General features: G+C 47.2%; 1 protein-coding gene across 19 annotated transcripts in view; it reads right to left on the bottom strand.

Annotated features, from left to right (window-relative positions):
* Positions 1 to 27,663, bottom strand: part of AFAP1L2 (actin filament associated protein 1 like 2) — a 97,442-nt gene that overhangs the window by 38,328 nt on the left and 31,451 nt on the right. For all 19 annotated transcript variants that reach the window (XM_070482751.1, XM_070482808.1, XM_070482773.1 and 16 more), the window contains one exon: positions 2,260 to 2,388. In XM_070482751.1, the coding sequence (XP_070338852.1) occupies positions 2,260 to 2,388 (129 nt within the window). The remainder of the gene's footprint in view (positions 1 to 2,259; positions 2,389 to 27,663) is intronic.

The raw sequence follows: 27,663 nt of genomic DNA, 5'->3' as shown, positions 1-27,663 counted from the left end.
GCGCACCTCAATGGTTTGGGGAGTGTGCTTTCCACAGGACTCACTGACGAGTCCTTTCATGGAGTGACTCATCCCTCTCTAACTCACCTGCTTTGTAATGTGGATTTCCCATCTGCCATTCCCACCTTTGATGTGCTGCTGACCAGCCCTCAGGACAGGCTAGCAGACGCTCACTACAAAGCCAGGAGGAGCCTGGGAACCCCGGGGCTGGGCGGGTGGCGGGGGGAGGGTGTGTGGGGGGGGGCTGGAGGCCTGCAAAGGCAGTGGATGGGGCTCAAGGAAAACGCCTCCAATGAAAGGCTGAGGGAGCCAGATTATTTCACCCAAAGGGAAGGCTTCTGAGCATACAGCAACAAGCTTCAGTTTTACGACTCTCTGTTATTCAGAGAGTAGAAACTAGTTCCACAGGGAACAAAGAAAAGGGCAAGGGACCTTGAAATGTAGCCTGGCGGACTCAGGTGGGAAGAGGGAGAACTTCCTGTGGTGACAAGAGCAGGTGCACACTCTGTCCCTGGCCCGGATTTCGGCTGCTCCTGCCGTGAGGCAGATGGATTCGATGGCCTCTTATGGCCCCTTACTGTCCCAAAACATCACTTCCAATTCTCAAATATCCGATTTAAAAATAAACTCAACTAAACAGTTGTGAGTGCACAAGAAGGTCTTTCTCTTTTAAAAAGAAATCTGACTGTGCTGGAAATGAACCCACATGTCTGTTAGAAAACTTGTACCAGAATGTTCAGAGCAGCCTTATCATTCATAATAGCCCAAATCAGTGAACAACCCAGATGTCCATCAAGAAGTGAGTGGAGGGGCCAGCCCCATGGCCGAGTGGTTAAGTTCGCGCGCTCTGCTTTGGTGGCCCAGGCTTTTGCTGGTTCAGATCCTGGGTGCAGACATGGCACCACTTGTCAGGCCATGCTGAGGCGGCATCCCACATAACACAACCAGAAGGACCCACAACTAAAATATATAACTAAGTACTGGGAGGATTTAGGGAAAAAAAGCAGAAAGAAAGAAAAAAAAAGAGATTGGCAACAGTTGTTAGCTCAGGTGCCAATCTTAAAAAAAGGAAAAAAAAAAAAAAGAAGTGAGTGGATAAGCAGATTGTGGTGTATTTCCAGAACGGAATACTACTCAGCAACAAAAGGAACAAACAAATGACACATCCCCTAGTCTGGACAAAGCTGCTGAGAAAAGAGGCCAGACATAAAGTGAACACTGTAGGACTCGATTTATACGAAGCTCTAGGTCGGGCAATGCTAATCCACAGTGGGAGAAATCAGAACAATGGTTGCCTTGGGGTGGGGCAGGGGAATTCACTGAGAAGGGCCAAGAAAGAACTTTCTGGAATGATAGAAATGTTGTATGTCTTGTTGTGAGTGGTGGGTACACAGGTATATACAATTGTCAAAACTCATGGAATTGAATTCTTAAGATCTGTGTACTTGCTTTTATATCAAATCTACCTCAATAAAAAAGATAGAAAAACTATCAACTCAGGGTTCTGTGATTTACAAAGTCTTAAAACTACATTTTCCTGTCTTCCCTTGGGCTGTATGACATTGGGTAAGTAATTTAAACTCTCCAGGCCTCAGTTTCCTCATCGGTAATAAGAACACCAACCTCACAGGGGCATATTGAAGATGAAACAAGTTGATAGGCGTGCAAGTGGGAAGTGCCCGATTAAACGTTCGTTATTATTATAACAGTCATTGTCCCTTCTCTACTTTCAACCAGTATGGAAAAGTGCTTTGGAAACTCTGTTTAAAACCTCACTCCTGGGTTGCTGTGTTGAGTGTAAAGAGATTTCTGAGGCTCCCGTTCACATCACATCCCTCTGCCCTATTCCTACGGGCTGAACTGGGTCCCTCTCAAATTCATACGCTGAGTCCTAAGCCTCAGTATCTCAGACTGTGACTGTACCTGAAGACAGGGTCTTTACAATAAATGAGGCCACAGGGGTGGGCCCTAATCCAACATGACCAGTGTCCTTATAAGAGGGGACTTGGACACAGATGAGCACACAGAGGGAAGACCGTGTGAAGACGGCCATATACCAGCCAAGGAGAGAGGCCTCAGAAGGAACCAGCCCTGCCGACACCTTGATCTCAGATCTCTGGCCTCCAGGACTGTGAGAAAATAAATGTCTGTTATTTAAGCTGCCCAGTCGGTGGGCCTTTGCTACGGTAGCCTAGTAAATAACTAACCATCTTTCTGCTTCCACGGGGTCCGCTCTAAGGACCCTGGGGCCATACTTACTGCTGCTCTTGGTGTAAAGCCGGAGGAGCTCGGCCAGGCCACTCTTCTTCACCTCGGCTGTGCTGCTCAGATTCTCCTGGTCAAGAATCTTGAGGAAGTCGTCCAGCTCTGTCAGCAGCTGCTCTAGGGCTAGAAACAGAAACCAGAAAAACCCTTTACAGTGGCTGCCTTTCTCCATAGGCCCAGCTCACATGTACCTCCGAATCCCACAGCATCCCACCATAGATCCACTGGTCCCAAGGCGGGGTTTTGGGGTGAGGCCTGGCAGCACATGGGGGGCTCAGCCAAAATGTGGGCCTCCCAGTGTCAAGGAGGAGGAAACAGGCCCTTGCCTTGGAGATGGACGACCTGGGCCGAAGCTGCAGGGCTACCATCTGCTGGAGTGACAGTGGCCAAGGTGGCCCATTCAAGCCCATCAGGCCATGGGAGTCTGCAAATAGGATTTTCTTCCTCAATAAAGGTCAATCAAAACAGCACAGGGTCTGGAGAACCTGACCACAGATCAAACCCACAACCATCAAAAGAAACGCTGTGGTTGACCCAGTTGTTAATCCTTTCCCCAAGGATGGGGAAACACCAAGTCACCCCACGGAGCTGAAACAGTGATTGTTCTGTTCCCACAGAAATATGGACGACCCATCAAAAGCCACGCTGAGGCAAACAAAACCTTCCCCTGAGTTTCTTCAATGATTGAGTCACCTCAATGGCCACCGAGTCCAGCATCACTCCCAAGCTGGTTCAGGGCTCTGGGGCTACACATCCAGACATCAAATATGGCTCTCTCAAGGACAATCAGGATAAAAAGCACTCACCAATTTCTAGTTGGAACCACCTTGCAGAAATGCTAATGCAGAGGGCAATAGCCTAGGAGCAGGGCATTCATACTCTTGTTTGTGTTATTGTTGAGCTAAGTCTCTATTAAGAACAGGACATCACATTTGCTGATGGCTTCCTCATCTTTGCTCTCCCACCCCGCTGGCTCTCCAGAACATGTTCAGTAATGGCAGCTGGCTCCTTGAGGTTCTAACCAGTGTTTTCCAGCCCTGGTTTTGCATTGGAATCACCTGAAGAGCTATTAAAATGCCTGATGCCCGAGCCACACCCCGGACTGATGATACAGAATCTCTGGAAGTGGAACCCAGGAATCAGTAGTTCTTAAACCTTGTCAAGTGATTCCAAAGTGCAGCCAACACTGACAATCAAGGGTCTAAACCCAGTGCCAGCTCCTGAGGCCCCTGCTCCCGAAGACAGCAGCCAAGAAATTTGGACTTGCCCTGTATCACGTGCTGCAGGAATTCTGAGCAGTTATGGATCTCTCCAAGCTCATTTCCTTATCCATAAAGTGGAGAAAACCATGTGGGCCCCGCCCATCTCAAGAGGTTGTAAATGACAGAAAATCTGTGAAGCTCTTTACAAACTGTGCTTGTGAAATGCTACACTAACCACACAAAGAGTGTTGTCATCATCCTCTCTTCTCACCCTGATTTTTCTTCTCGCCCTTGTGGCATCATTAGTTATTTCTTGTTCTCCACCAACGGCGTTCATCTCTAAGCTCCCCTTTAGAGAAAAAACAAAACTTGCAATGCGACATTTCCCACCGTACCACATACGGGAGAGGAGGGAAAGGAAGGTCACCTCCTCTGAGAAGCCTTCCCTGACCATTCTTCTAAGAAGATATTTCTTCTTATTTTCTAACTCAGCATCTAACTCCTGCCTTCATAGCCCAGACCACAACTTATTAACAATATGAATATAAAATATTTTTTAAATAAAATTTAAAAGTGAGTAAAATCAGTGAATAATGGTTTTATTTATTTTGCTCATTTTTAAATTGTATTTTTGTCTTTCTCACCCTAGTCTAGTCTGTTAGGCTTAGTGAGAGTTGGGACCAGATCTGTCTTATATCTTTGGCACCTCATATGGTTATAAGTGTTGAGTGAACATTTATGGAATGAATCAGTAAATGAATGGATAAATTTCTTAGGCACCTACTAGTTCACAACTTTAAGAGGTAAGCATCATTATGCCCATTCTGCAGATGTGGACCTAGTGGCCCAGAAAAGGCCCATACGGTCCCACATGACCCATGGCAGAGAGCTGGGTCTGCTGTCTGACTCCAAGGCTGAGCTCTTGGCAACACCCCACCCAATACCTCCATGTAGGGCCTTCTTCCAGTCTCCCCTAAAGGCCTGGCTCCCCAGAACTGAACCCTAGATTATTCCCTAACCCCCTCATTAGACAAGAAGGCCTCACGCTCCCCTGGTTCTAAGGGAGGGCCCGGGGCCTGTTTCTGTTCAAACACCCCCTTCAATCTTAGTGCGAAAGTAGCCTATGAGCTCTATTCCTGCAAAACCAAACTCCCCGGAATGAATACTGCCATTGATGGTGGGAGAGTTGGAGGAGGGGACGGTGGGGTGGTGGTGAGGGTTTGTTATTTCAGAAGAAAGCAGTGAAGCGAGTACCCGCGCACATTACTGTCATAGCAAACACTGGGGTTAGCCAGCTCGCTCAGATGCAGGGGGCACTGCCTCTCGTAGGTCAGAGCGCTCTCTCCCCAGTAGGGGTATTCCTGAAAGAACCTGCCAGAGCTGGAGAACAGGGAAACCTCCTCCCCTGTTCAGTGTCCCGCTAAAGGATGAAGAACCAAGCAGGTTGCAGAGAGGGCTATGTGTCCACAACCCTCTGGCTTGTTGAAAGCAACCGGAGGTGAAATGCAGCCAACGGCCCCAATGCTGCCTGTCATAAGGGCACCAGCAAGAGCTCCCAGAGCCCACGGATCAGTAAGAATCGGGTGAGACCCCATGTTGTGCCCAGCACCCGGCCGGGCCCTCAGCCTGAACTTACTGGGAAATTAAAAAGGAGATCAGGATGCCAGGGTCCCTGCCTTTTTGGAAGCTCATTGGCAGGACGAGACCAGCACTGGTGAAGCAATTTACAGACCAAGCTACATCACCAAAAGCAGGTGATACCAACTTCAAGTGTGACAGGCGATCAGACAAGAGCCTGGAAGGCTTCTGGAAAGATGGGGCAGCTGGGGAAGGACTTAGGTGGTTTTCTGCTTTGTTTTGTTTTGTTTTTAATAGCTAGTGATGAGCTTCCTGCTGGCTGCAGGAACTCAACAGGCTAAAGAGCCATGAGCTTAAAGAAGCCACATCAGGAAAAACAAAGCATAAATATCAGGAAAACGACACTGAGCCTCGAACTCAGCTCCAGTGCATAAGGAAAAGTGAAAGGCTGAAAGGCTGCATTTTCCTGACCTTCTGAACTTCCGAGGCTGTCCCACTGCTACTGCTTCTGAACAAAACACAGAAAAGGAAAAAGCACGAAAACTGAAAGCGTCTCTTCACGTCCACATCCTCAGCTCCTCCCAAAAGCAGCCCTGATTCCTGGAAAACAGGCTTTGTTTATTTTCACGTGAGCAAATATGTACGAAGGCCAAGGGTGAAAAGCGTGCCTGGCTCTGGGGAGACAAAGGTGACCCAGATGCGGTCCCCAGCCCTTCCAGGGGACCCAGGTTCAGAGAGGGCGGCCCAGAGGATACACAGGGTGAGAACAGAAGGAATTCAGGAATGTCTCCAAGGACCAGGAATGCAACGAGGAAAGGGACGAACTCTGGGGTTATCAGGGGGAGGAATTTATAAGCTGGTCATTGAGGAATGAACAGGAGCTCACCAGGAAGAGGCAGAGGCATTTCACGGGGATGAGATGCTCAGAAGACTCAAGGACTGAAAGCACACGGGGTGTTTGAGAAACCATGAGTAGCTCTGCGTATCAGGGGCACATGCAGCATGGGGGTAGGGTGGGCTGGGCCTGAAAGGGGAGAAGGTGGGCTCTGAGGCCAGAATTGTGGGATCAGATCATGTGGGCAAATCATGAGAGTTTTACTGGCTTTGCTAAGGCATTAGTGCTTATCCTGCAGGGCCTCTGGGCAATATGGTAGGGAAGGCCATGCAGGCTCTTCTTCAAGCAGGCTAGAGATAGAATAACTCTGTCAACAGTGGGGAGGAGGATGGGAGGGAACCAGGGGACCAGGAGGGGAGGCTGGTTAGATAACTGCATTAGTACAGATGAGAATGATGAGGATGCGACCTACCCCAGCAGCCGGGGGCCATGCAGGGCACTGCACCCCCACCACCTCCAATTCTCACAACCACCCTGCAAGTGCACAGTGTGGGAATGGGCTCCTGAGGCTGAATTATGACCTAACTCGGTCACATTGGTAGTAGTGGCACTGGCGCTCACACCCAAGTATATCCAAGTCCAAAGTATTTGCTGTGTCTGTCCATTGCCTGTAGCCATCCCCAAGAAGCAGAGAGGTTTGCCTGGACCATGGCCTCTGCCTTCCATTCCACTGAACTCCACAATGGATGGAGAGAAGGGGTTGGACTCGAGATGTGCGACAAGTAGAAGCAACGGGACCTGGTGATAATCCTATCAGATGTAGGGACCCTAAGAGAAGATGCCCCTGGGTGGCTGAGAAATGCAGAATGCCATCAGACACACAGGCTTGAGGACACTGCAGTGAACTGGGCAGCTGTCGTCTCTGCCATCAGGGAACTGAAGGACCAGGCAGATGGGTGGGGGAAGCACTAAGAAAGCAGAGAGACCCTCCTTTCCTCTAAACAGCTGCATTAGGCGAACACTAAGCACCAGGGTTGAAGAAACGCAGGACCGAGAACGAGAGGGTCACAAAGCTCAGAACGTCATTTCCCTTCCACTCTGGATCTGTATCGTCCTTCAAGGTCCATCCAGGCCCCTTCTCTACAGAGCCACCCATGACCAGCGGCACCCGGCTCTTCTGCCAGCTTCTGCCTGCCTAGATTCCTTACTGTCAAAGCCAGTTGTTCCCAGTTATCTCTGTGTGTGCCAAGTCTATATCTTGGGCTAGGCAAGAGCTCTTCCTGCTCAAAGGTCAGCCTTCGTAGGTTTGGGCCTCTGATGAGGCACTAAACACAGTGGAGGCCAATGATTCTCCTGGATCACACCCTCTGGGATCCTGCTACAGGCTCTTGGAAATAATCAACAAAAGCAAGACCCCAATTTGCGTCAACCCTGGTGATATTTTTCAACCGTCCAAGCTCAGAGGGGCAGGCAATCCCTCAGAGGAATGTGGCTATTTCATTGAGGCTCTGGAAGGAGATCATCCCATTTCCCTTCCCCCTACCCTGCCCCACGCTTCTCATTTTGGTCCCTTCCTCGTCCTCCAGTGGAGGGAGGGAAAAATAAGTGGGCTGTTCTTTCTGGAAACTGTAGGCCCTTGTGCGGGCTTTCCATCCCGGCTCTGTTAAAGTTCAGAGTTCTCTGCTCAGGGTCTGACAAATCATCAATAAGATTCTTGTTCAGGACTTCCAAGGCCCACGCAGAGCTGGACTTCAACTGCTCGATTCATCGCCCTCGGCCATGGCAAAGCTCTGCCTCCAGATGACCTCCTCCCCCGGTTTTTCTCCTCTCAAGGCAGTCTTGCTTTTTGGTCACTAGGTTCCCAACCATAAACATCTTCCCGACGTGCCAAGAAAGCTTCTCCTCATGGTTCCCCTGCTGTTTTATGCACACATTTTTATTTATTCAGCTGCATTTGCTGAAGACCCACGATGGAGCATGATTTTCCTTCCAAACATGAAACTAAGCAGACATCTTCTTTTAAATACGACGTGCATCACCCTCTCCACCCCAGTGGTTCCCAAGATCAAGCCACGGAGCAGCTTATCCACATGAACCTGACTGCTGGGGACCCACCAAAGTCACCAACGGGGTGGAAGTTTCTGTGCATCATGTAGATGCAATGAAGGATGGAATGCTGAGTAGATTCCTCCTGAGCAGAGAGCATCCTCGAGTTCTCAAGAATGAGCTTTTGGAAAACATGCCCCTTCACTCTACCTAAGAAGGAGACATCAGGCCAAAGCCACCTTTCTTTAAAAACTTCAAATATGGACCTAGCCTTTACCAAACTCCTGCTTTGTAACTGGCACGTTAATAGGAAGTGGGTTTTTACGGGTTTTTTTGTGGTGGTAATACACATATAACATAGAATTTACCATTTTAACCACTTTAAAGTTTACAGTGCAGTGGCATTGAGTACATTCATAAGGTTATATAACCACCATCACGCACCATCTCATTCTAGAACTTTTGAACCCCCTGAAACAGAAACTCATTGAGGCAGTCATTCCCCATGCCCTCCTCCCCGGATCTGTGGCAACCACAAATCTGCTTTCTATCTCTATGGACTTGCCAGTTCTGGATATTTCATATAAATGGAATCATATAATATGTGGCCTTTTGTGTCTGGCTTCTTTCACTTAGCAGAATGATTTCAAGGTTCACCCGTGTTGGAGCATGGATCAGTACTCCCTTCCTTCCTACGGCCAAACAATGTGCCATTGTATGGATGGACCGCATTCTGCTGACCCATTCATCAGTAATGAGGAAGTGAGTTTTTCTACACAAAAAAATTTTTTAATTGGGGTATAATTTACATACAGTAACATCCTGTTTTCACTGTACAGTTCTAGTATTTTGACCAACACACTCAGTTAGGGAAACTATCACCACAATCAAGATACAGAACATTTCCATCACCCAAAAAAGGTTCTTTTGTGCCCTTTTACAGGTGGCTCCTTGCCCCCTCCCAGGCCCTGGCAACCTGTACAGCCTTTGGAGTCTGACTCCTTTAACTTAACATAAGGCATCTGAGATTCATCCATGTTGGTCCACGGATGAGAATTTGTTCCTTTTGATTGCTGTGTGGATTTCCATTGGATGGATGGAGGAAGACCATACGTCTGCATAGATCCATCTATCTCCTCTGCTGGGTGCTGCTGCACAGACACAGCAGGTTTCTGTGTCCCCACACCAGTTTGTCATGCTCTTGAAAGCATCTTCCTGCCGACATTACAGGACACGCCTGCTTTCAGTACACGTAACAGAGGACCACTCAGGGGCATGCGTACAACAGGTAAAGCAGTGCTTCTCAGCAATGGCTGCACACTGGAATCACCCGGGGAGTTCAAAAACTTCCTGATGCCTGGGTCTGCCCCCCAGAGATCCTGCTGTAATTGCCCTAGGTGTGGTCTGGGCCGCAGGAGTTTTCAAAGCTTCCCAGGCGATGCTAATGTGCAGCCAAGTTAATGAACCGAGATAAAGGTGTGATTACTGCTTCATGAAAAACTTGTTTTCTTTACAAAATTATAAGATTCCTTTAAAAATAAATTTTCATAGTGCTTCTACATGACTCAATTCTGATTTTACATTTAGAACTTTCTAGGTTCATGCCTGTAAAGTCAGATACACTTGAAAATACCATCCCCGCCCCCCCTAAAGTCCTTTCCCTTCTAGACAGAAAGGAGGCAAGGACCAAGATGTCTATAGGTTTACACATCACTGGACTCAGTTCTTCATCTGCTTAAACAAGTGGAAGCTTCTATCACTGACAGTCAGCCCCACCAAAGATGTGCAGGCTACCCCTCCAGCAGGCTGTCGTTGATCCTGCCTGCTTGGACCCCAGGAGACTGAGCCAGAAATGTAAATAACTTTCTCCAGTATAAATACTCCAGGAGTTTTTCTTTATCTCCATCTCCCAGCAATGGCGTAGGGGGAGAGGGTTTTGCTTCACTTACCAGCGCTGTCAATGCGCTGCTCCCTGCCAAGCCTGACCTTCAAGGTCAGCTTGTCATCATTTTTGCAAGATCTGCTTTTTCTCACCTATCTTGGGGTCTCATCACTTAAAACACTTTCCCCAAGAAGAGGCCGCCCTCCGCATTCCCAGATGAGCTGCGCGGGCTGAAGAGATGGGACAGATGCTTTGCTGCGGCTTGCACTACTGGAAAAACAACTTGAGTTGCTCACTGGTGACCTCTCAAATGGAACAAACCTCCCCCCAACAGCAGAATTCCAACCCCAGCTACGGAGCCAGCTGGAACCAGAGCTGCTCAGAGAGGGCCCTTTGGAAATTCATACAGTAACAGCCGAAGACGTCAAACCAAGCACAGCACAGCGAGGCAGGGAGGCCCGAGGCCAGCCCGGAAGCATGTGGGCCAGATTACCTGGTGATTCTCCCGTCTTCTCCCGTCTTTATTGTTTTCTATTTGTCCCATGAATGTAAGTCCTTGGTCCCCAATGAACTTGAAAGCTTTGTGTAGGTAGGGACCTCATCTTCTGGTTTGGTTTCCCCACTGTGCCTAAAACAGTGCTTTGTTCAAAAGCAGTGCTTGGAAAACATCTGCTGAGCATAAGGCTTCCGGACATACACACACACAGCCTCGTGAAAGCTCCTCCTGAATTGTTTCCTACTAAAAGGGTCTGGGCTGGTCTGTCCGGTTGGCCCAGGCAAAGGGCTCACCAGTCCCTGGCCACAATTCCAGTCCCCACCTAGGCCAGTTAACATCTCTGGAATGACCACCCAGAGGCAGCCTCTGGCAGCTAATGGGGCTGAGAGCACATGAGGCTTCTCACTCCTGGACGGTGCTCTGGTGGGAAAACCTTCTCAAGGGCGCAGGTGGGAAGGGCATGCAGGCTGCTCCCCTCGAGACCAGGAACCCAGGGCCAGAGGAGCTCAACCCCCAGGGCATGCCAGCAGTTCAGGGGGGCACACGAAGGCCGGGGCACGACACCCAGGTTCTAGCAGCCACCAGGGTCCAGGCCAGACAAAGAGGCTTTGGGGCCCAGGAGGCCTTTGTTCCCAGGCCCAGTTGGGACATTCCTTAAATGCAATCTGCCAGAAGAGTGGCTTCATTCAGACTCGGCGGAGGCCAGTTATGCGGGTGGGAGGCACAGAGGTTCCGCTGGGTGGCTCCCTGCGTGGCAAGTCGACAACTGGCACAGACCATTTGAGTCTCTGAACCAGAGGCTGTTGGGGTCACTCAAGTTCACACTGGAAGTTTGGGAAGTACTGTGTCTGATAGAAAGAAAAGAAGGCTGTAAAAGAACAGTGGTTCTCTCTCGGTGGAGGGGTACAGGAAATTGTTCATTCCTTCTTCACGGCCTCCTCTATTCCTCAAGACAGAAGAGCAGTGGGTTCTTAAACAGAAAAGATACCCCTGCAGCAGCCGCTACACTTTGAGTTTTGGCTGCAAATGTGGGCTTGTCCCTGTTCACTTGCTATTTGTATTAGAGAAAAAGGACACAAACTAAAGATGTATGGAAAGAAAAAAATCACCCTACCATTCAGATTTCCTGTTTCTTTCCAGCATTTGGCAAAAGTAATGAAACCCCACTGGAATGGTGTGCTGGTGGAGGGGGGGGCCTCTTCATCCTGTTCAGGCCTCTGCCCCCAAGGAGGTCAAAATCAGCCCTAGCAATCCAAAACCACCACCACCCTGACCTTAGAGTCAGCTGGCAGGAGGCTGTCCCCAGCCCGACTCAGTGCCCACCGGCCCATACAGGCAGGAGCCCCTCCTTGAGGCTCCAAGGAAGCTGGGCCGGAGAACAAAGCACCCCCAGCCTCCTTGTCTGGCCTGGCCCCTGGTGGCTGCTAGAACCTGGGGTTCCTTGCTCCTGCCCTCACGTTCCCCCTGAACCGCTAGAGTGTCCTGGGGAGGAGGGGTCATACGCCTCTTGGCCTGGGTTCCTGGTCCAAAGGGAGGAGTGTCCTCCATGCCCTTCCCACTTGCGCCAAGTTCCACGTTCAAACTGCCTAAATCTTAATTCCAAATCTTGGCTCACTCTTGGCTCCACCACAGACTGGCTGTGTGGCCTTGGGGAGCTTGGTTAACTTCTCTGTGCCTCAGTTTCCTCATTTGTAAAATAGGATTAATAATAGTACCTACGTCATAGGTTTAGTGTAAAGATCACAAAATAATCCCATCAAGTGCATATACTGAGTTAAGTGGTAGCTGCTAAATAAAACCTAAATTCCTACTATAAGATGGATACAGAAAACCCTCCATAAACATACACCCCCCACACACACAACACATGCACACATACATTATAATTTTAGTAGGACAGCTTCCAAAAAGCAATTGGAAATGTCCTTGCTTGATTTTGCAGGACTCCTAAATGCTGTGCGGGCAGAAAGGCGGCGGGGGCAGTCGAGGGGGAATTCGGGTCAAGCCCCTCTAGGGAATCACCTTCCTAGAAACACACAATGCTGAGAAGAGACAAGTGAAGGTTTTCAATCTCCCTATAGCTCCGCAGCCCAGGTCTCAACAGGTTAAAACTGACACCAGAAGTCAGCAGAGTCAGCGCCAGGCTGTGATTTGAGAGGTGGCCCCTAGCTGCTGTCCTTCTTTTCCACCCTCGGAAAAAGGGTCTAACCCCTGTCCCCACAGCATCACCTCTGCCTGCCTTGACAGCCAACCTTGCCAATGTTCCTTTGGGCAAAGAGTACAACACAATCAGAAATGTTGCCTCAGCAGGAATAACCCGTGAGTGTGTGCAGTGGCTCCTGTTGCTTTTTCCCCTTCCCCAGCATGCGCTTGACCTTTCTTATTTGTACCCAGTTCCCCTTTGGGAAACCTCTTTACTCAACCGAATTTGTGGTTTGACTGAGACTAGAACCCCCACCCCTGACTCCATGGGCAGCCACATGACATTGGACCAGGCCAAACAGAGCATCTCAGCTCCTCCCCTCAGCCACAGTAACTAGCTTAGGGATGGCCTCGTGACCAGAGCTAAGCCAATGAGCATCGGCCTTGGGACTCTTCCTGCAACTGCTCGGAAGTGCCCGTCTCCTTCCTCAGGGTCTCCGAGCTGCTAGAGTGTCAGCCCGAGATCGCTGTGGCCATCTCTGGGAACAGCCTACCTGAGAAGGAAAACAGAGTCTGGAGATTCTGACAACACTTCAGCCCCGACTCAAACTAGCCTTCCCCTACGCCATTCAGTTATGTGTGGCCAAGACATCCCATTTTTTGATTAAGCTAGATTGGTCTGGCTCTCCTTTGCTTGCAAATGGAGAGAAAACTACCACAGCACATTTTTGACCCTGGGGTCTGGGCCTGGCAGTCTGCATATACAATTTCAGGTCATCCTGTGAGGCAGGCATGACCGTCCCCATGTCATGGAGGGGAGATCTGAGGCCCAAGGAGGGCCACACTGTAAATATCAGAGCTCAGAATCAACAGGTCCTTCTGGCTCCAAGCCTAGAGTTTACGCCATTAAACTGAGTCCACTTTACACTAAAGATTCGTTTATTAGAATAGATAGTCCAGAGAGTAGAATTCAAAAAAACGTACTTACGAAAGCAAAGTGTGGGGAAAGATTCAGAAAAAAAAAAAAGCACCTTGAGAAGCCTGAGATAAAATGTCACCAAGGCCTGGGGTGAGCACAGAGGACAAATGAGCAGAGGGCAGTGAGGACAAACTTCTGCCAGCCTTAGGAATAACATAGGAGTGGAAACTGAAAGGGCAATTCCAAAGGCCCCTGGGGAGAAGCAAAGCGGGGCATGACACCTGGGGCAATGGAAGGATCTGAGCGGAGACCTTTACTTATGTCAGGCAGTGCTGATGGATTTCAAGACAGTTGAGCCCCCCAGGGCAGCCTGATGCAAAAAACAAGAACGGAAGCTGCAAGTCTTGGCTCAGGAAGCAAAACAGGTGGGAGAGAATGCCATCCCAAAACCTCCACGCCTGACTCCCCAGTGCCAGGGGCCAGGCTGGCAGAACGAGACAGCTGACGAAATGGCTGGGGTGTGACTGTTAAGTTGTGGGAGAGCACAAGAAAAGGGTCTGCCTAAAATGGTCCTTAATATTAGGAAGAGTGGAGAAGCAGAAGTTCTCACATAAAGGAGCAATTTTAACAAAGCCAGCAGTTCCGAATGGCTCCCTAGCTAGACTAACCCTGCTTCTGCTGATCAGAACATCTGTAACAGACAAGAACTCATGATCAGGCAGAGAGCCATGTATAATCTCTTTATGTGAACCCCATCAACTCGGAAGCAGCCCCTTTCACAGCCTTACAGGAGTTAGGAATCAATAATGAGTGGAAATTAACTGTTTTGGTCTACTTAGCATTCTTTCCCCCTTCTTTTGGTAACAGGACCTATTCCATATGGTTCAGATTTGGCGTACTCCACCTTAGCCATAGGAGGTGGGGATATAACTGAGGACTGGCCATCCCTCAGGCCCCAGTGATGGATTCATCACTGAACTGAAGCAAGGCCAGAATTTTCCCTAGGATTTGCTCTGTGTGCTTTGAGAGAAAGATGTCTTTCTTCTCTTTGGATTACGAAACCAGGAGGATGTATAGTTGGAGGTGCAGTAGAACACTCCCTCTCCAGTCTGAGGATGAAGCCAGTGCTCAGAGGGGAACAAAGCTGACACGTAGAGAAAGAGACAGAGTCCTACCCACATTGCTAGAGTCCCTGGGTCCAGCCATGCCTGAAGCTAACTTTGCACTTGCCAACTGCATGAACCAATAAACTCCCCTTTTCACATAAGCTGGTTTTTAGTCACTGATGACCAGAAAGTCCATATTAATGTGGAAGTGAACTCTGAACAAATGGTGACTCCATGTAAATAAACCACCCCCTTTAAAAGGCATACCTCAATTTCCCAAAGTCATAAGATGGCCCAGTAGTAATCTTAATTTCCTGCTGCCTTTGAAAGGTCCAAGCACAAAATCTACAGGGCTGGGTAATTTTCTTGAATAATGCACATGGTGCCCAAACCGCCAGAAAAACTGCTGACAATGGCCAGCAAACCCTGAGGGCACAGATGTGACAGTCCTGTTTAAAGCACACAGAGAGCAGCAGGCCTAGGGATGGGGAGCCGGGGTGGGGGTGGGGGGTTGCGTCCCTGCCAGGAGCCCAGCTCTTCTCTCTTTTCTGACTGGTGCCCACATCCTTGTGCTGTTCTCCATAGTCCCAACACAGGGTCCACAGCAGTGCTTTTCAAACTGTGGGCATGACCCTTTAGTGGACTGTGCTGTCATCGCAGTAAGTTAGCACTGGAGGCGTAAAAAAAAATTAAGTAGAAAAATATCAGAATGCACTGCATTTAGTAAGGGAGTGTAATCTTTCATGAAACCTGTTTTAGGTGTGTGTGGGCGTACGCACGTGTCCTGGGATACAATGTAAAATACATTTGTTATAATAGTCACGATAGAAAAGTTTGAAAAACATGACTACAGGCCATGATCTCTTATCTGAAACCCGCAGAGCCAGAGAGGTTGTGAAATTCAGTATATTTCAGATTCTATAAAAGGAACATGGTTCGCATCCCCCCATCAGGGTTTGGAAAACCCCTCAAGAATAAAACACATTAGTATTTCTCCAGAAAAATACACCAGTACTCACGCTAAGTGGGTTCAATACATTATAAATCACCTCACATCATTTCAGATGCCTGCAAACTAATTTGTGCCGACTTTACAAAAAAACTTCTGGTTTTCCAAGTTTGGGGATTTGGGAATGGAGGAATTCATGACACTGTGGACCTATAGAGGGATTCTCAGGATCTTTTTCTTTCTTCCACCTCAAAATTGACTTCCAATTTTCCAATTTTTAAAAAAGACTTCATGGATGATGGCGAACTCACAGTACACTTTTAATGAATTAATACAAAGCTGTGAGGCCTAAGAAATTCACAGGACTGTGGGCGGGTGGGCCTTTTAAGGACCCTCCTCAAATTAACTCTGCCTCTGAGTGGGGCTCACTCAGGGACACATGGTCTACAACAGTACTGGCCACTAGCCTCCTGTGGCTATTGAGCACATGAACTGTGGTCAGTGTGAATTGAGATGTCCTGTAAGAGTAAAGATGGAATTTTAGACTTAATGCCCCTTGCTCCCTGCAAAAGAATGTAAAATATCTCAACAGCTTTTTTTTTTTAACATTGATTACATGTTGAAATGATGATGGATGTATTGAGTTTAAATACATTAACTACATTTAAATACTTAAAGTTAACTTCACCTGTTAAGTTTAAAATTTTTTAAACATACTTTAAAATTACATGTGTGTTTTGTTTCTTATTCCTACAGGACAGCAGTAGTCTGAAACATCTAGCATAGACTCAGAGCATTTTAAAAGCATGTAAAGTCCTCTCTGTGATGAAAACCAAACAATGCTCAGAGAGAGAAGGGGACTTCGCCAAAGTCATATGGTTAGTTTGCAGCAAGCTGAATTTGCCAAAGCTGCCCAATGCTTTCTAAACGGAAATTCAAGTCGTTTTGTATCCTAGAGAGAAAAGGAAAGATCAAGGGGTCATTCTTTAATGAGCGCTCCCCAGGAGTGGCAGCAAAGGGCTTGGAAAAGGTAGGGCCTTCGAAACGTGTGGGTCATGACGTGCCAGGTGGAAGAGGAAGTCCTCTCCTCAGGAAAACATCCGTGACCTGGATGAAAACAACCGGGCTCCTAGTGCAAGTTGTACTTTGTTTACAGGAACAAGAGCCAGTTATTCATCACAGAAATATTCTAAATTAAACCCTGGAAGCCCTGTTATATAAACCACGTAAAGGTATCACAGAGTTTTCAGTTCGGTCATTGTTTTTGTTTAATGTTTCAGCCAAAATCTGTCAAAAGAAACGGCTGATATACAATTTGCAACTCTTCCAGCACATTTCAGTTTTTGGGAACATTCTCAGTTTGCATTTGGCTCTTTATTCAAATCTCTCTTTTCCTCCCCAGCCAATCTCAGAGGGAGCCCTCAGCTCTTATCTTCCTGCCCTGCCTCCTCTCTCTGCGCCAATTTCTCCAATTGTGGCCCCCAGCATGGAACACTCTGGAATTATTTTTAGCCACATTTTCTCTGGCAACACCAAGTTCTCCAATGCAACACCCAAGCACACCACATGCTCTCTGAACTATTATCCCTTTGACTCTCAAATAAGACTTGAAGAGCACCCCAAGGCGTAGTCAGCCTCTCAGCCCACAAGCTTGCCCTGCCCCAGCTCTCCGCAGCCCTGGCCCTGTCTACCCACACCAACTGTTCAACAAGTGTTTCCCGGGTGCCGCCTGTCCATCAGGGGTCCCTTCAGAGATGTACTGGGCACCTACCCTCTGCCAGGGCCATGCTAAGCAATACTATGGGGAGGATAAACAGGCAAATCCCTATTTCTAATTTGCATATATTCCTTGAAATCATAAAATAAGAATGCATGTTGCAACTCTGTGGCAGGTAATGCAGCAATGTTTCCTTTATCCCCTCCCCTCAACTACGGTGCTGCTAAATTGAGGATGCTTCTTAGAATCAGGGACATCTGAGAATCAGTCCTCCCTCGATCAGCTCCTCTGCTTCCAACCACGGTGACTCTCCATTCCCTCGTGGTGAGGGGCCTATTTGCACTGCATTGAATTTCTCTGGACAACTGATTACTTTCTAAGTGTTCTCAAGTCCTTTAAATGCTAAAATTGCATCTGTCCTAAACCTCAGACCAGATTTCTACACCACTACAAGCATCAGGTTTTGGAGTTCACTTTAGGCATCCCCTCCTGCACCTGGTTAGCTACCTGGCTAGGCACCTGTTGGGCACCTGGATGGGCACACAGCCTGGAGCATGAGTTCACAGCTGTGGCTGACGAAGGCAGTGCTGGGCCTGGGTGAAGAATCCCTCTCCTCTAGCCCACGGCTCTGTACATCCCTGTCCTTTCCATTCAGAACTGGTTGTTGGGACCCCATCCAGCATCTCCTCAAGATTCCTCAGCTGTGAATCCCAAACTTGGTTCAGGAGTTGCTTACTTAGAAGTGAGGCTTCATTAGAAAAACCTGGGAAGAAAGGAGCCTTCTTGTGCCTTACCATTGCTCTGAATGTACTGTGGCATAAAGTAAAGCAAAAATACAATGAACTCTCAATTCAGCAACAAGGATTAGATTTTATGATGGGCCCTTTTCTACTGAAACTTAAACTATGAAGAAAGAATTAGTTAAATAAATAACACAAAATGCTACTAATAATAAACCAGTAAAAGAGAAAGAATACACCCAGAAGAGGAAAATTGCTCTTATTAATAATAAAGTCAGCCAAATGACTGACAAAGTTTATCACACTGAGCTCTTATAATAAACCTATATGGCAGATATAATCATCCCTTAGGTAAAGAAACAGATTCAGGGAGGTTAAGTAACTTGCCCAAAGTCACACAGCTAGTAAGTCCAGATCTGAATTCAAACCACTGACCTCTCCCACCATCACCTTGACTGGCCTCCCTTGCAACTTCTTCTTTCATGTACAGATGGTAAAAAAAAAAAATCCACAGTCATTTGAAAATAAAGCCTAGCAGAGAAGGCATATCAAAAGGACTATTGTTTGCCTAGATTTATATATAAATATAGAAGAACTCTGCTGGTCCATTTCGACCCGGCTTGTTAATACAAGTTGCCAGTGACCAAATCATATCCTATGAGAACAGTCACCCAGTGAAAGAGAACAGTAAAAGACTCAGGATATACATTTAACTTACAACAGGTGCCGAGACCACTGTTATTAAAGTTCCTGCTGCGTGACATTGAGTTGTTCAAACACTTGACAAGTTTACCGGTAAATCTCGCATGGTAATTATTTTGCTAATGCAATATTTGTTAAGCATGGGTGGCCAAATTACAAAATGGATCGACTTTATTACTGGGTTTAAAATAACTTTTTGTTTTAAAAAGACTAAATGCCTCTAACAAAGTTAGCTAATAAAAAAAAATCCACCTTTCAAATGTACTTTGTGAGCCCCATGTGTAAACATGCCTTGCACGTGTCAACACGGCAACGGGGAAATGGAAAGTGCTGGGAAGGAAATTGATGAGCATCCATGGGCCAACACTACTGGAGGTATTCATCGAAGTCCTCTGGAAACGATTCAACTTTCCTTGCCCCCTGCATGGCAGGTCTACTCAATCAGAGTGGGTTCATGGGGAGAGTTATGTCTGTTAATGGAAAGGTAAAGGAAGGGGTTTGGCTGACAAATGGTGTTTTAATCAAAGCCTTCCTCTGGCTTTAGAAACAGGTTTCAAACAAGGGATCTGCTAGTTCAGTGCAGACCTGGTCAAAGAAATCCAGATAGCTGCACTGTAATAACATATATTATCATCTTTTCTTTCATTCATCTAAAAAAAAAGGTCCTGACATGGTCAGGGCAAGAGGCAAAGGAGGCCAATGGAAATTGAGAAGACTAAGAAAACATGGACACAAAAAAAGGTAATATATATGATACTGCCACCTTACCAGGGCTAAGAATGAACGAATGCCACAGAGATAGAGTGTGATTGTTAATTTTACGTGTCAACTTGACTGGACCATGGGTTTCCATAATCACACGAGCCAATTCCTTATAATAAATCTCTTCCTATAGATAGGTGGATGGGTGGATGGATGGTTGGATGCACAGATATCCTATTGATTTTATTTCTCTGAAGAACCCTGAGTAACACACACAGCTTTTGCAAACCAAGGAGATGTCCCACTCAAGTGAAAGACATTTAGAAAAGGGCAAGAAAAATTTCACATGGTCGGGAATTAAAACATTTACCGCTATTGTCCTGAAACCTCAAATCTCCGAGGTATTTTTCTATCTCAACTTTATTCTAACAAGCATGGTTCAAAACCCCATAGATGGGGTCAGCCCGGTGGCGCAGCAGTTAAGTTTGCACGTTCCGCATCTCAGTGGCCTGGGGTTCGCCGGTTGGGATCCTGGGTGCAGACATGGCACCACTTGGCATGTGATGCTGTGGTAGGCGTCCCACGTATAAAGTACAGGAAGATGGGCATGGATGTTAGCTCAGGGCCAGTGTTCCTCAGCAAAAAGAGGAGGACTGGCAGTAGTTAGCTCAGGGATAATCTTCCTCAAAAAAAAAAAAAAAAACACCAAAAACCCATAGATCTGGACAGTCTCCTCAGCGTTGAGGCCAGAAGTCCTCAGAACTTTGGACATGCATTTTCTTTTCCAAGCAAAATTTCTGCTTCAGTACAATAATTTCCCCCATTTATATGTATTCTATTCCTGTGAAATCATGGGACCAAGTGTCAGGAAATAAACCCAGGCAGAAAATGGTGGGCAAGTTTCTGTCTGGGAAGCTGTGGAATTCTGAAGCATTACTGTGATGTCTCAACTGATCCCAGTCCAGAAACATCAATGAGATAATCAAGCTTATTCCCAAACTCCTGACAACTGACTTTAATACAGACTCTGACCCAGGAGGATTTCTGCCAAACATTAAACTGAAAACCCAAGGACAGTACCCACTTGAAAAAACCACTCCCATCTGACATGTGACATCCGAGCAGAAAGGCTAGGACAACTCAGGCGCGAAGAGTTTGCAAAACGATGGAAACATCTTGACTTCCCTTTGGCAATTAAGAAGTCACATCCCATAGCGGGGTGTTGCCTCAAGCTGACCATGTCATTGTGCATCTCACAGCTTCATTTCTTCATCAGATATTTATGGAGCACCTGATATGTGTTGGACCCTTAGATTCAACCCCTCAATAAAATGGGTGTGGCCCTCTGGGAGTACACATCAACGTGCCACAGTGTAAGTCCTCTTGCTATTGGGATGTTAGCTTTTCTGCACCTTTTGGCCGAACATTAGCACAAAATTCCTGGTATTCTTCACGTCTCAGTATTCTTCTGTGATTCTCTATGCACGAATGGGTGGCAGCAAGCCTACATTTTTTTTCTACAGCTATTGGACTAGGACAGCTGTTAAATTCTTCCCTTCTTATGATGAAGGATGACCACGGCACAGTGGAAAGAGCTGGGTTGGAATTCAGTGAGTGCGCTAACAAGCTCTGTGAACTTCAGCAGGTTTGATAACTTCTCGGAACCTTAGTTTTCCCACCTATAAGAAGCAAGAAGAAGCTGCACCTATTTCACAGGGTTAGTGTGGGGATGAAAGGAATTAACACGTGAAAACCACCAGACGTGAAGCATTTTTCAATAAATGTTATTATTACCCCCAGTAGTGGGTTGAATCGTGGACCCCCAAAGATATACCCAAGTCCTAACCCCTGGTACCTGTGTGACCTTTTTTGGAATTGGGTCTTTGCAGGGGTAACTAAGGATCTCAAGATGAGATTATCCTGGATTTAGGCTGGGCTCTAAGTCCAATAACTAGTATCTTTAAAAGAGAAAGGAGAAGGAGTTCTGAGATAGAGAAACACAGGAAAGGCGGCCATGGGGAGACAGACAGAGATTGGAGTTAATGCTGCCACAGCCAAGGAACACCAGGCGCCATCAGAAACTGGAAGAGACAGGGAAGGATTCTCCCCGAGTCATCAGAGGGAGCAGGGCCCTGCTGACGCCTTGATCTTGGACTTCTGGCCTCCAGAATGGTGAAAGAGTACGTTTCTGTGGTCTTGAACCACCTAGTTTGTGGTATTTGTTACTGCAACCCTAGGAAACCTAGACGTCCCCCTTCAACTCACGGAACTAGAGCAGAATATTCACACACAGCTTTAGGAAGAAAACAAAGAGCCCAGTAAGGAACAGACTCGCAAAAGATTAACCTGGGTTGGAAAAGATCTGACTTTCCACTGGATTATAATAATCTGATTAGGCTTAAAATCAGTTAGGCCAAAAACTTCTGAATTTGAAAATATCCATTTGGTGAAACAGAGCCCTTCATTCTTGCCATAAATAAGTGTGAACAACTTTCACAAAAAGCTGAGCGGGTGGTGGGTCTAGGACTTCTAGGCGGGAGTCCAACAGGTGCAGGCGACAACTGCATGGGGCTCATGGGACAGGAACGAGCCCAGGCTGCCCTCCGCCAGGTTCTGCCCCTTACTTGGTGATGGAGGGTCCAAGCCTCTCCTGAACTAGGAGCTGTCTTGCAGGTTCTGGACATAGGGGCAGCAAATTGGGAGAACAGATTTCTAGAAGTTGGAGTGAGGCAACTCTTGGAATGTACGCCAGCCTCAGAAATTCCAAGTTGTGTCCCTTGGAAAGTCCTTTGAGTCCACTGGCTTCCCATCCTTCACACAGCCGGCAGCGTGTATGCCACACACGCCCCAAGGCCCAGAATCAGGCCAGCTGTCCCCTGCACCACCCCAGAGGCAGTGCCCCAGGCCCCCAGTGGACAAGCCGTGGGAACATCGTTGAGCCCCTGCTCTGCTTCTGAGTCCTGGTCCTTCTTGTCCTATCTCAGCTCAGTACTTGCCAGATGGGCCTCCAACCAACGTGCACTGAGCGCGAGGCAGTGGCTGGGCCCTTGCGTGTTTTAGTTTCATTTCACTTAATCCTTCACAATCTTACAAAACAGATTTTATTAACCAATCTTAAAGTTCAGGACACCGAGTGAAGTAACTTTCCTAAGGTTACAGAGGTAACCAGTGGCAGAGCTAAATCAAAGCCCAGATCTTCGGCCTGGAATCCCATGCTCACCCCCCGCCAGCAGGGAGGCCTTCCTGGATCGGTCCAGATGGCTTTTGCCCTCCAACGTTCGGCATCTTCTGTTCATATCACTAAAATGGCAGTGCTATCATGTGATGGCCTGCTAAACCAAGGCATTCTACCCACATTATTATCTCTGTCGTCACGTGGCCTTCTCCAGTGTCTCTGCATCCAAACTGCCCTCTTCCTATAAGGTCACCTTATCTTTAGTGCATAAGGGCCCACCTTAATCCAGCATGACCTCATCTTAACTGTATAACATCTGCAAAGACCTTATTTCCAAATAAGGTCATATTCCAGGGACTAGGACTTGAATATATCTTTTGTGGGGACACAATTCAACACACAACAGGGCCCATGGAAGCCCAAACAAATAAATCGTCTTTTCTGAGCCCTCTCACCTGTGGGCCAGCACCTAGCAAGACTCTCCCTCCTCAGCTACAAGGAGTTGAGCTGACTTGCCAGGCTGGCTACAGGGGGACAGGAAGAGGGGGATCCCTTAGGGTCCTCCTGTTCACCCTTGGACCATGAGTTTTGCTTTATTTTAATATCTATGCCCTAGACCAATTAATCAGACTCTTTTTTTAGGAGGGGGTGTCCAAGCAGCTGCAGGTTCCTCATTTCATTCAAGTGAACAGACAGGATTAAGAACCAGAGTCCTGGGCATAAATTGACTAAACCATTGGTTCAAGAGAGTTGGTAAGTCATATGCAACCAATGGCTGACACTCGTCTGTAATGTGTTTCCAGTGGTTCCCCGACTCCTCTATCCTAACAGTCCAGAGCTGTCAAGGCTTGTTTGGGGCCTGTCTCTCCTTCCCCCACTTCTGCCCAGGCCCCTAGCCTATAAACTTCATGAAGAATATTCCTCCATGTTTGTCTTGAGCATCATTTACTCACAGTGCCGAGATTGGTGGCTGGCACACAGCAGCTGCTCAATATTAAGTTGTTAAATGGATGAGTCAGCAAATGAATGAATACATGAGTGAGTGAACAAATGGACATAGGTAATGTGAAGGGCATTTTAGAAGGAATCAAAGCCACACTGAGGGTAAGTTGAATCTTGCCCTCTATCCAAGAGTTCTTAATCTACAAGGTGGGACACACCCACCCAACTCACCACTCGACAATTCAAGTAAGAACGTGTTAAGTCTACTGATTGCCATTCTATGGGGGAGGAAAGTAGAGTGACAAGTGTCTGGGCTGAGCTTTGGAAGATTTGGATAAATGGAGATGGGACAAAGACAGCGTTCAAGGACGTGGTAAGACAAGAGCTTTGGTGGCTGCTGAGAGGCGAAGAGCGCTGGAGCACATGCTTCAAGCAGGTGGAGAGTGAGATATGACTCCTACGGGGTGAGCCAGGCAGGCCTGAGAGAGCCTTGCCAACCAGTTGAAGGTGTGTTCACTTTGCTCCCCAGGTGAAGCCATCCTGTTGGCATGGGGGAGCCACAGATGGCTTGGAGCAGAAGAGAGACAATGAAAACAGAATTATAGAACAGTTAGCTGGCTGTGCTGTGTGCAATGACACAGAAGGAGGAGACCAGAAACCACAGGCCCATCTTGCTCTAACCCAGCCACAAATTCAAGTTTGCAGCTCTCAGACAGAGGCTGGGCATCCGAGTGGTCTGGTGAGCCCTAAATACTATCCAGAAACTTCTAACAGGACATATCTTACAAGGCCAATGGCCTGAAATCAGGACTTCAACGCTGAGGGTTTTCAATAAGGAATTCCTTCCCCTCTTTCTCAGTAGACATACTTATTAAATCATTGTGATCATTTTGGCAAAGAAAACTACTAACTTCTCCAAGCCTTGCTTGACTCTCAGTAATGTAACAATACAGTGTCATGCAAGTAAAACGTGCAGAAATGTCTAGGCGTGTGTATTGTTCTCTTCCATTCCCAAGCTAAGATATAACCCAGAAATCTCCAAGCATACCCTTGAGAACCCTTCAGGAAATCCAGTACTATTGGTATTTTTGGGATCCCTGGGCACCAACCTGAGAGTAAACATAAATGAGGCCCCAAATGCCAAGTCATAAGGTGGCCATTCAGATGATCTAGAATAGGCTTAAAATAATTCTTTAAATTATTAGAAAAAGGAAAATCTACAATTTAAAATCCTCAGAGAAACAATATCTAGGGCCCAGTTTGAGAAATATAATCTTTCTGCGATGTAGAAAACCATCTACAACAGCTTCCAAGGAACTAGTCCCCATCCTCCAGCACAGTCCCCTCAGGGCTCATGACTCACACAAGCGCCTGTGCAGCCAAGTCTGTCCAAACCCAGCCACTACAATCAGTGGAAGGGGTAACCTTTCTTTGAGCATTCTTGCTTTTCCAGATGTCCATCATGCATTTGTAACTTTCTCTATCTTTGGGGCTGAGAATGACGACAGAACTAAGTGTGTTCCCAGCAGGAATGTTTAGCGAACAGAATCATTAATTGCAGTAAGGAGCCATGGGTCTCAATTTCCAGTAACAAGATGCTACCTCTTAGCAAAAGGGAAGATTCTCAGCTCCTCATGAAAGCGGCAACAGAGGCAGGGCTGGGCTGTGAAAAGGCAGGCGGGGGTGGGTATTCTGTCAAGAGGAACTGCAGGGCCCTCCAGCAAGGAGGGCTACGTAGGGTCCTCAAAACCAAAGGACAAAGTGATGATGGATGGAACGCGTGCACAGGATCCCGGCCTTTGAACAGGTCACTTATTTGTGCCCTGTATACTTTCCAAAGGATTTCTGAAAATGGAAACAGAAAACCAAAACCCAAGGGGAAAGACAATATACCTCAAACCAAGCTAAAATTATAAAGACTATAAAATATGAGCTCTGGGGCCAGACCGGTGGCACAGTGGTTAAGTGCATGCGTTCCACTTCGGTGGCCCGGGGTTCTCTGGTTCAGATCCTGGGTGTGCACATGGCACCGCTTGGCAAGCCATGCTGTGGTAGGTGTCCCACATATAAAGTAGAGGAAGATGGGCATGGATGTTAGCTCAGGGCCCGTCTTCCTCAGCAAAAAGAGGAGGATTGGCAGTACTTAGCTCAGGGCTAATCTTCCTCAAAAAAAAAAACCCCAAAAACCCCAAAAACAACAAAACAAACAAAAAATAAATAAAAAATAAAATAAAATATGAGCTCTGCCTTTCAAAGTAGTCAAGTCAGGTAAAGGAGGAGAGATGATTATTTTTATCTAATCAAAGGAAACACACCAGTCCTTCAGGAGGGACAAGCTTTTTCCTGATACTAAGTTGTAAGAGGAATTCCTCACACTTGACAGATCAAGGCTCCTCCAGCGTTCTTTCCTATTAACACTTAGCGGCTAAGACGGCCGGGCAACACCACACCCATGAACAAGGCCCCAAATGCAGGGGAGGTGACAGCCCACACATCACTCTCTGGTTGAGCCAAAAGAAAAACAGAGCTTTGGGTGACTTCCCATCTCTTCTGTGTAACAGGAGTCTTCTTGACAAAAGCGGAGAAGACAAATAGCCTTCTGGAAACACCCTGTCTGTGCCAGGGCAAAACCTCATCAGCTGTTGGCAGATGGACATTCAGGGATTCCGACTCATATCAGGCCAAACTCAGGCTCTCTGACAACATGTTACAGAAAGCAGACTTTGGGGTGCATTCCATCTCCAAAATGCCAGGGGAAAAATTGCTCAATGATTTGGTCCATCTGTTGATGGTGCCTGTCTCCATCGCACACCCCTCCCTTACTAAAGCACAGGGCAGCCCAACACCATACAGTACTAAAGGGACAGGATGTGGTTGTGGGCAAGAGCTAAATGTGAAAAGGGCAGTTTGCAGAGCAGCAAGGAACTGACCAATAATGAGCCCAGTCCCCGCAGCTGCTGATAACAGAAGGCCAGAGGCCACGCTAGAATGCAACCTCCAGTGAATCATTGTTAATTACCAGGGAGAGAGGAATGAAGGCTCTGCTTGAACTTGCAAGTTTATTTCAGGTTATTCCAAAGCCTTCCTGAGCTCCCTGGCAAGGAGGCAGAGGAGGGTAGAGCGAGTGGAGGACAGATCTCTCTCCATCCTTTTCTAACTGGGGGATCATGTTTTGCAACATGGACAGCAGCAGCAGCAGATGGCTGTGGGAATGCGGACACACTGAATACAAACGGAAAGTTGACTTATTCTTCCCACCCTCACAGGCCAGGCTGAAGCATGGTGTTTGGAATCATTAACTACACGGACACATTAACACACATTAATGTACTCCATGTGCACACAGGGAGCAGAGATAAGAAGGATGCGTCGCCAGGAGCAAGATTCCACAAACAGCTGTGGAGCTGGTGCAACACGGCCCCAGTGGTGCAGGAGATAAGGGCACGAGGGAGACTGCACCCGCCTTCAAGTTGACAACCCAGCAAGTGATGCCACTAGTTCATGACTATAACACAGGTAGAACAGGGCCAAAATCCTATCTGTCATGAAAACTGCCTACAAGAGGCAACTAGAGGTGTTCCCAGTGACAGTGGTTTCCTTGGCTGGATGGGAAAAATCAATTCTGATTCATAAAAACTTGCTATGAAAAATTTTAAATTTGTGAAAATTTTCAAAGTAGAGAATAGTAAAACGAACCCCCCATGAACTCAGTCCTGACCTTCATCAGTTCTAAATATTTTGCCATTATTTCATCTCTGTACCGTTTTTGCTCAAGTAGTTTTAAAAAACCGGATCAAAATACATGTTTAAGTACTGCAATATGCATAAATACCTCAATGTATCTCTATCAGATAAAACCTTTTACATTAATTCAAAACCAACGATCATACGCAACAAAATTAACATGCCCAAACCCTATCCTTCAGTTATTTTGGCACCTCCTGCCCATTGTAGGATGCAGAGGGTGGTAAAGGGAAGAGCTGAAATACCCTGTAGTCTTTTGCCACCACCACGCACCGTGACCCTGGGCAACCTGATCAACTCCCCTTAGTCTTAGTTTCCTCACCACTAAGAGAAGACCAGAGGCGTTAGTCTCTCAAGTTTTATCCATCCACACTCCAGATACTCTAACTCCGGCTATTCTCAGGCCTCTCAGGGCCCTTACAGGTTAGCTGCAATACTGCCTACAATTCACTCTCATACTCCTCTTTGAATAGTGCAATATATATAGTGCATATAATTTAAATCCTCACCCCAGGACAGGG

The sequence above is a fragment of the Equus asinus genome, chromosome 2 (genome assembly GCF_041296235.1).
Source record: "Equus asinus isolate D_3611 breed Donkey chromosome 2, EquAss-T2T_v2, whole genome shotgun sequence".
Lineage (NCBI taxonomy): Eukaryota > Metazoa > Chordata > Mammalia > Perissodactyla > Equidae > Equus > Equus asinus.
Note: the sequence above shows the minus strand (reverse complement) of the source record. Positions and strands in the feature narration are given on the sequence as shown.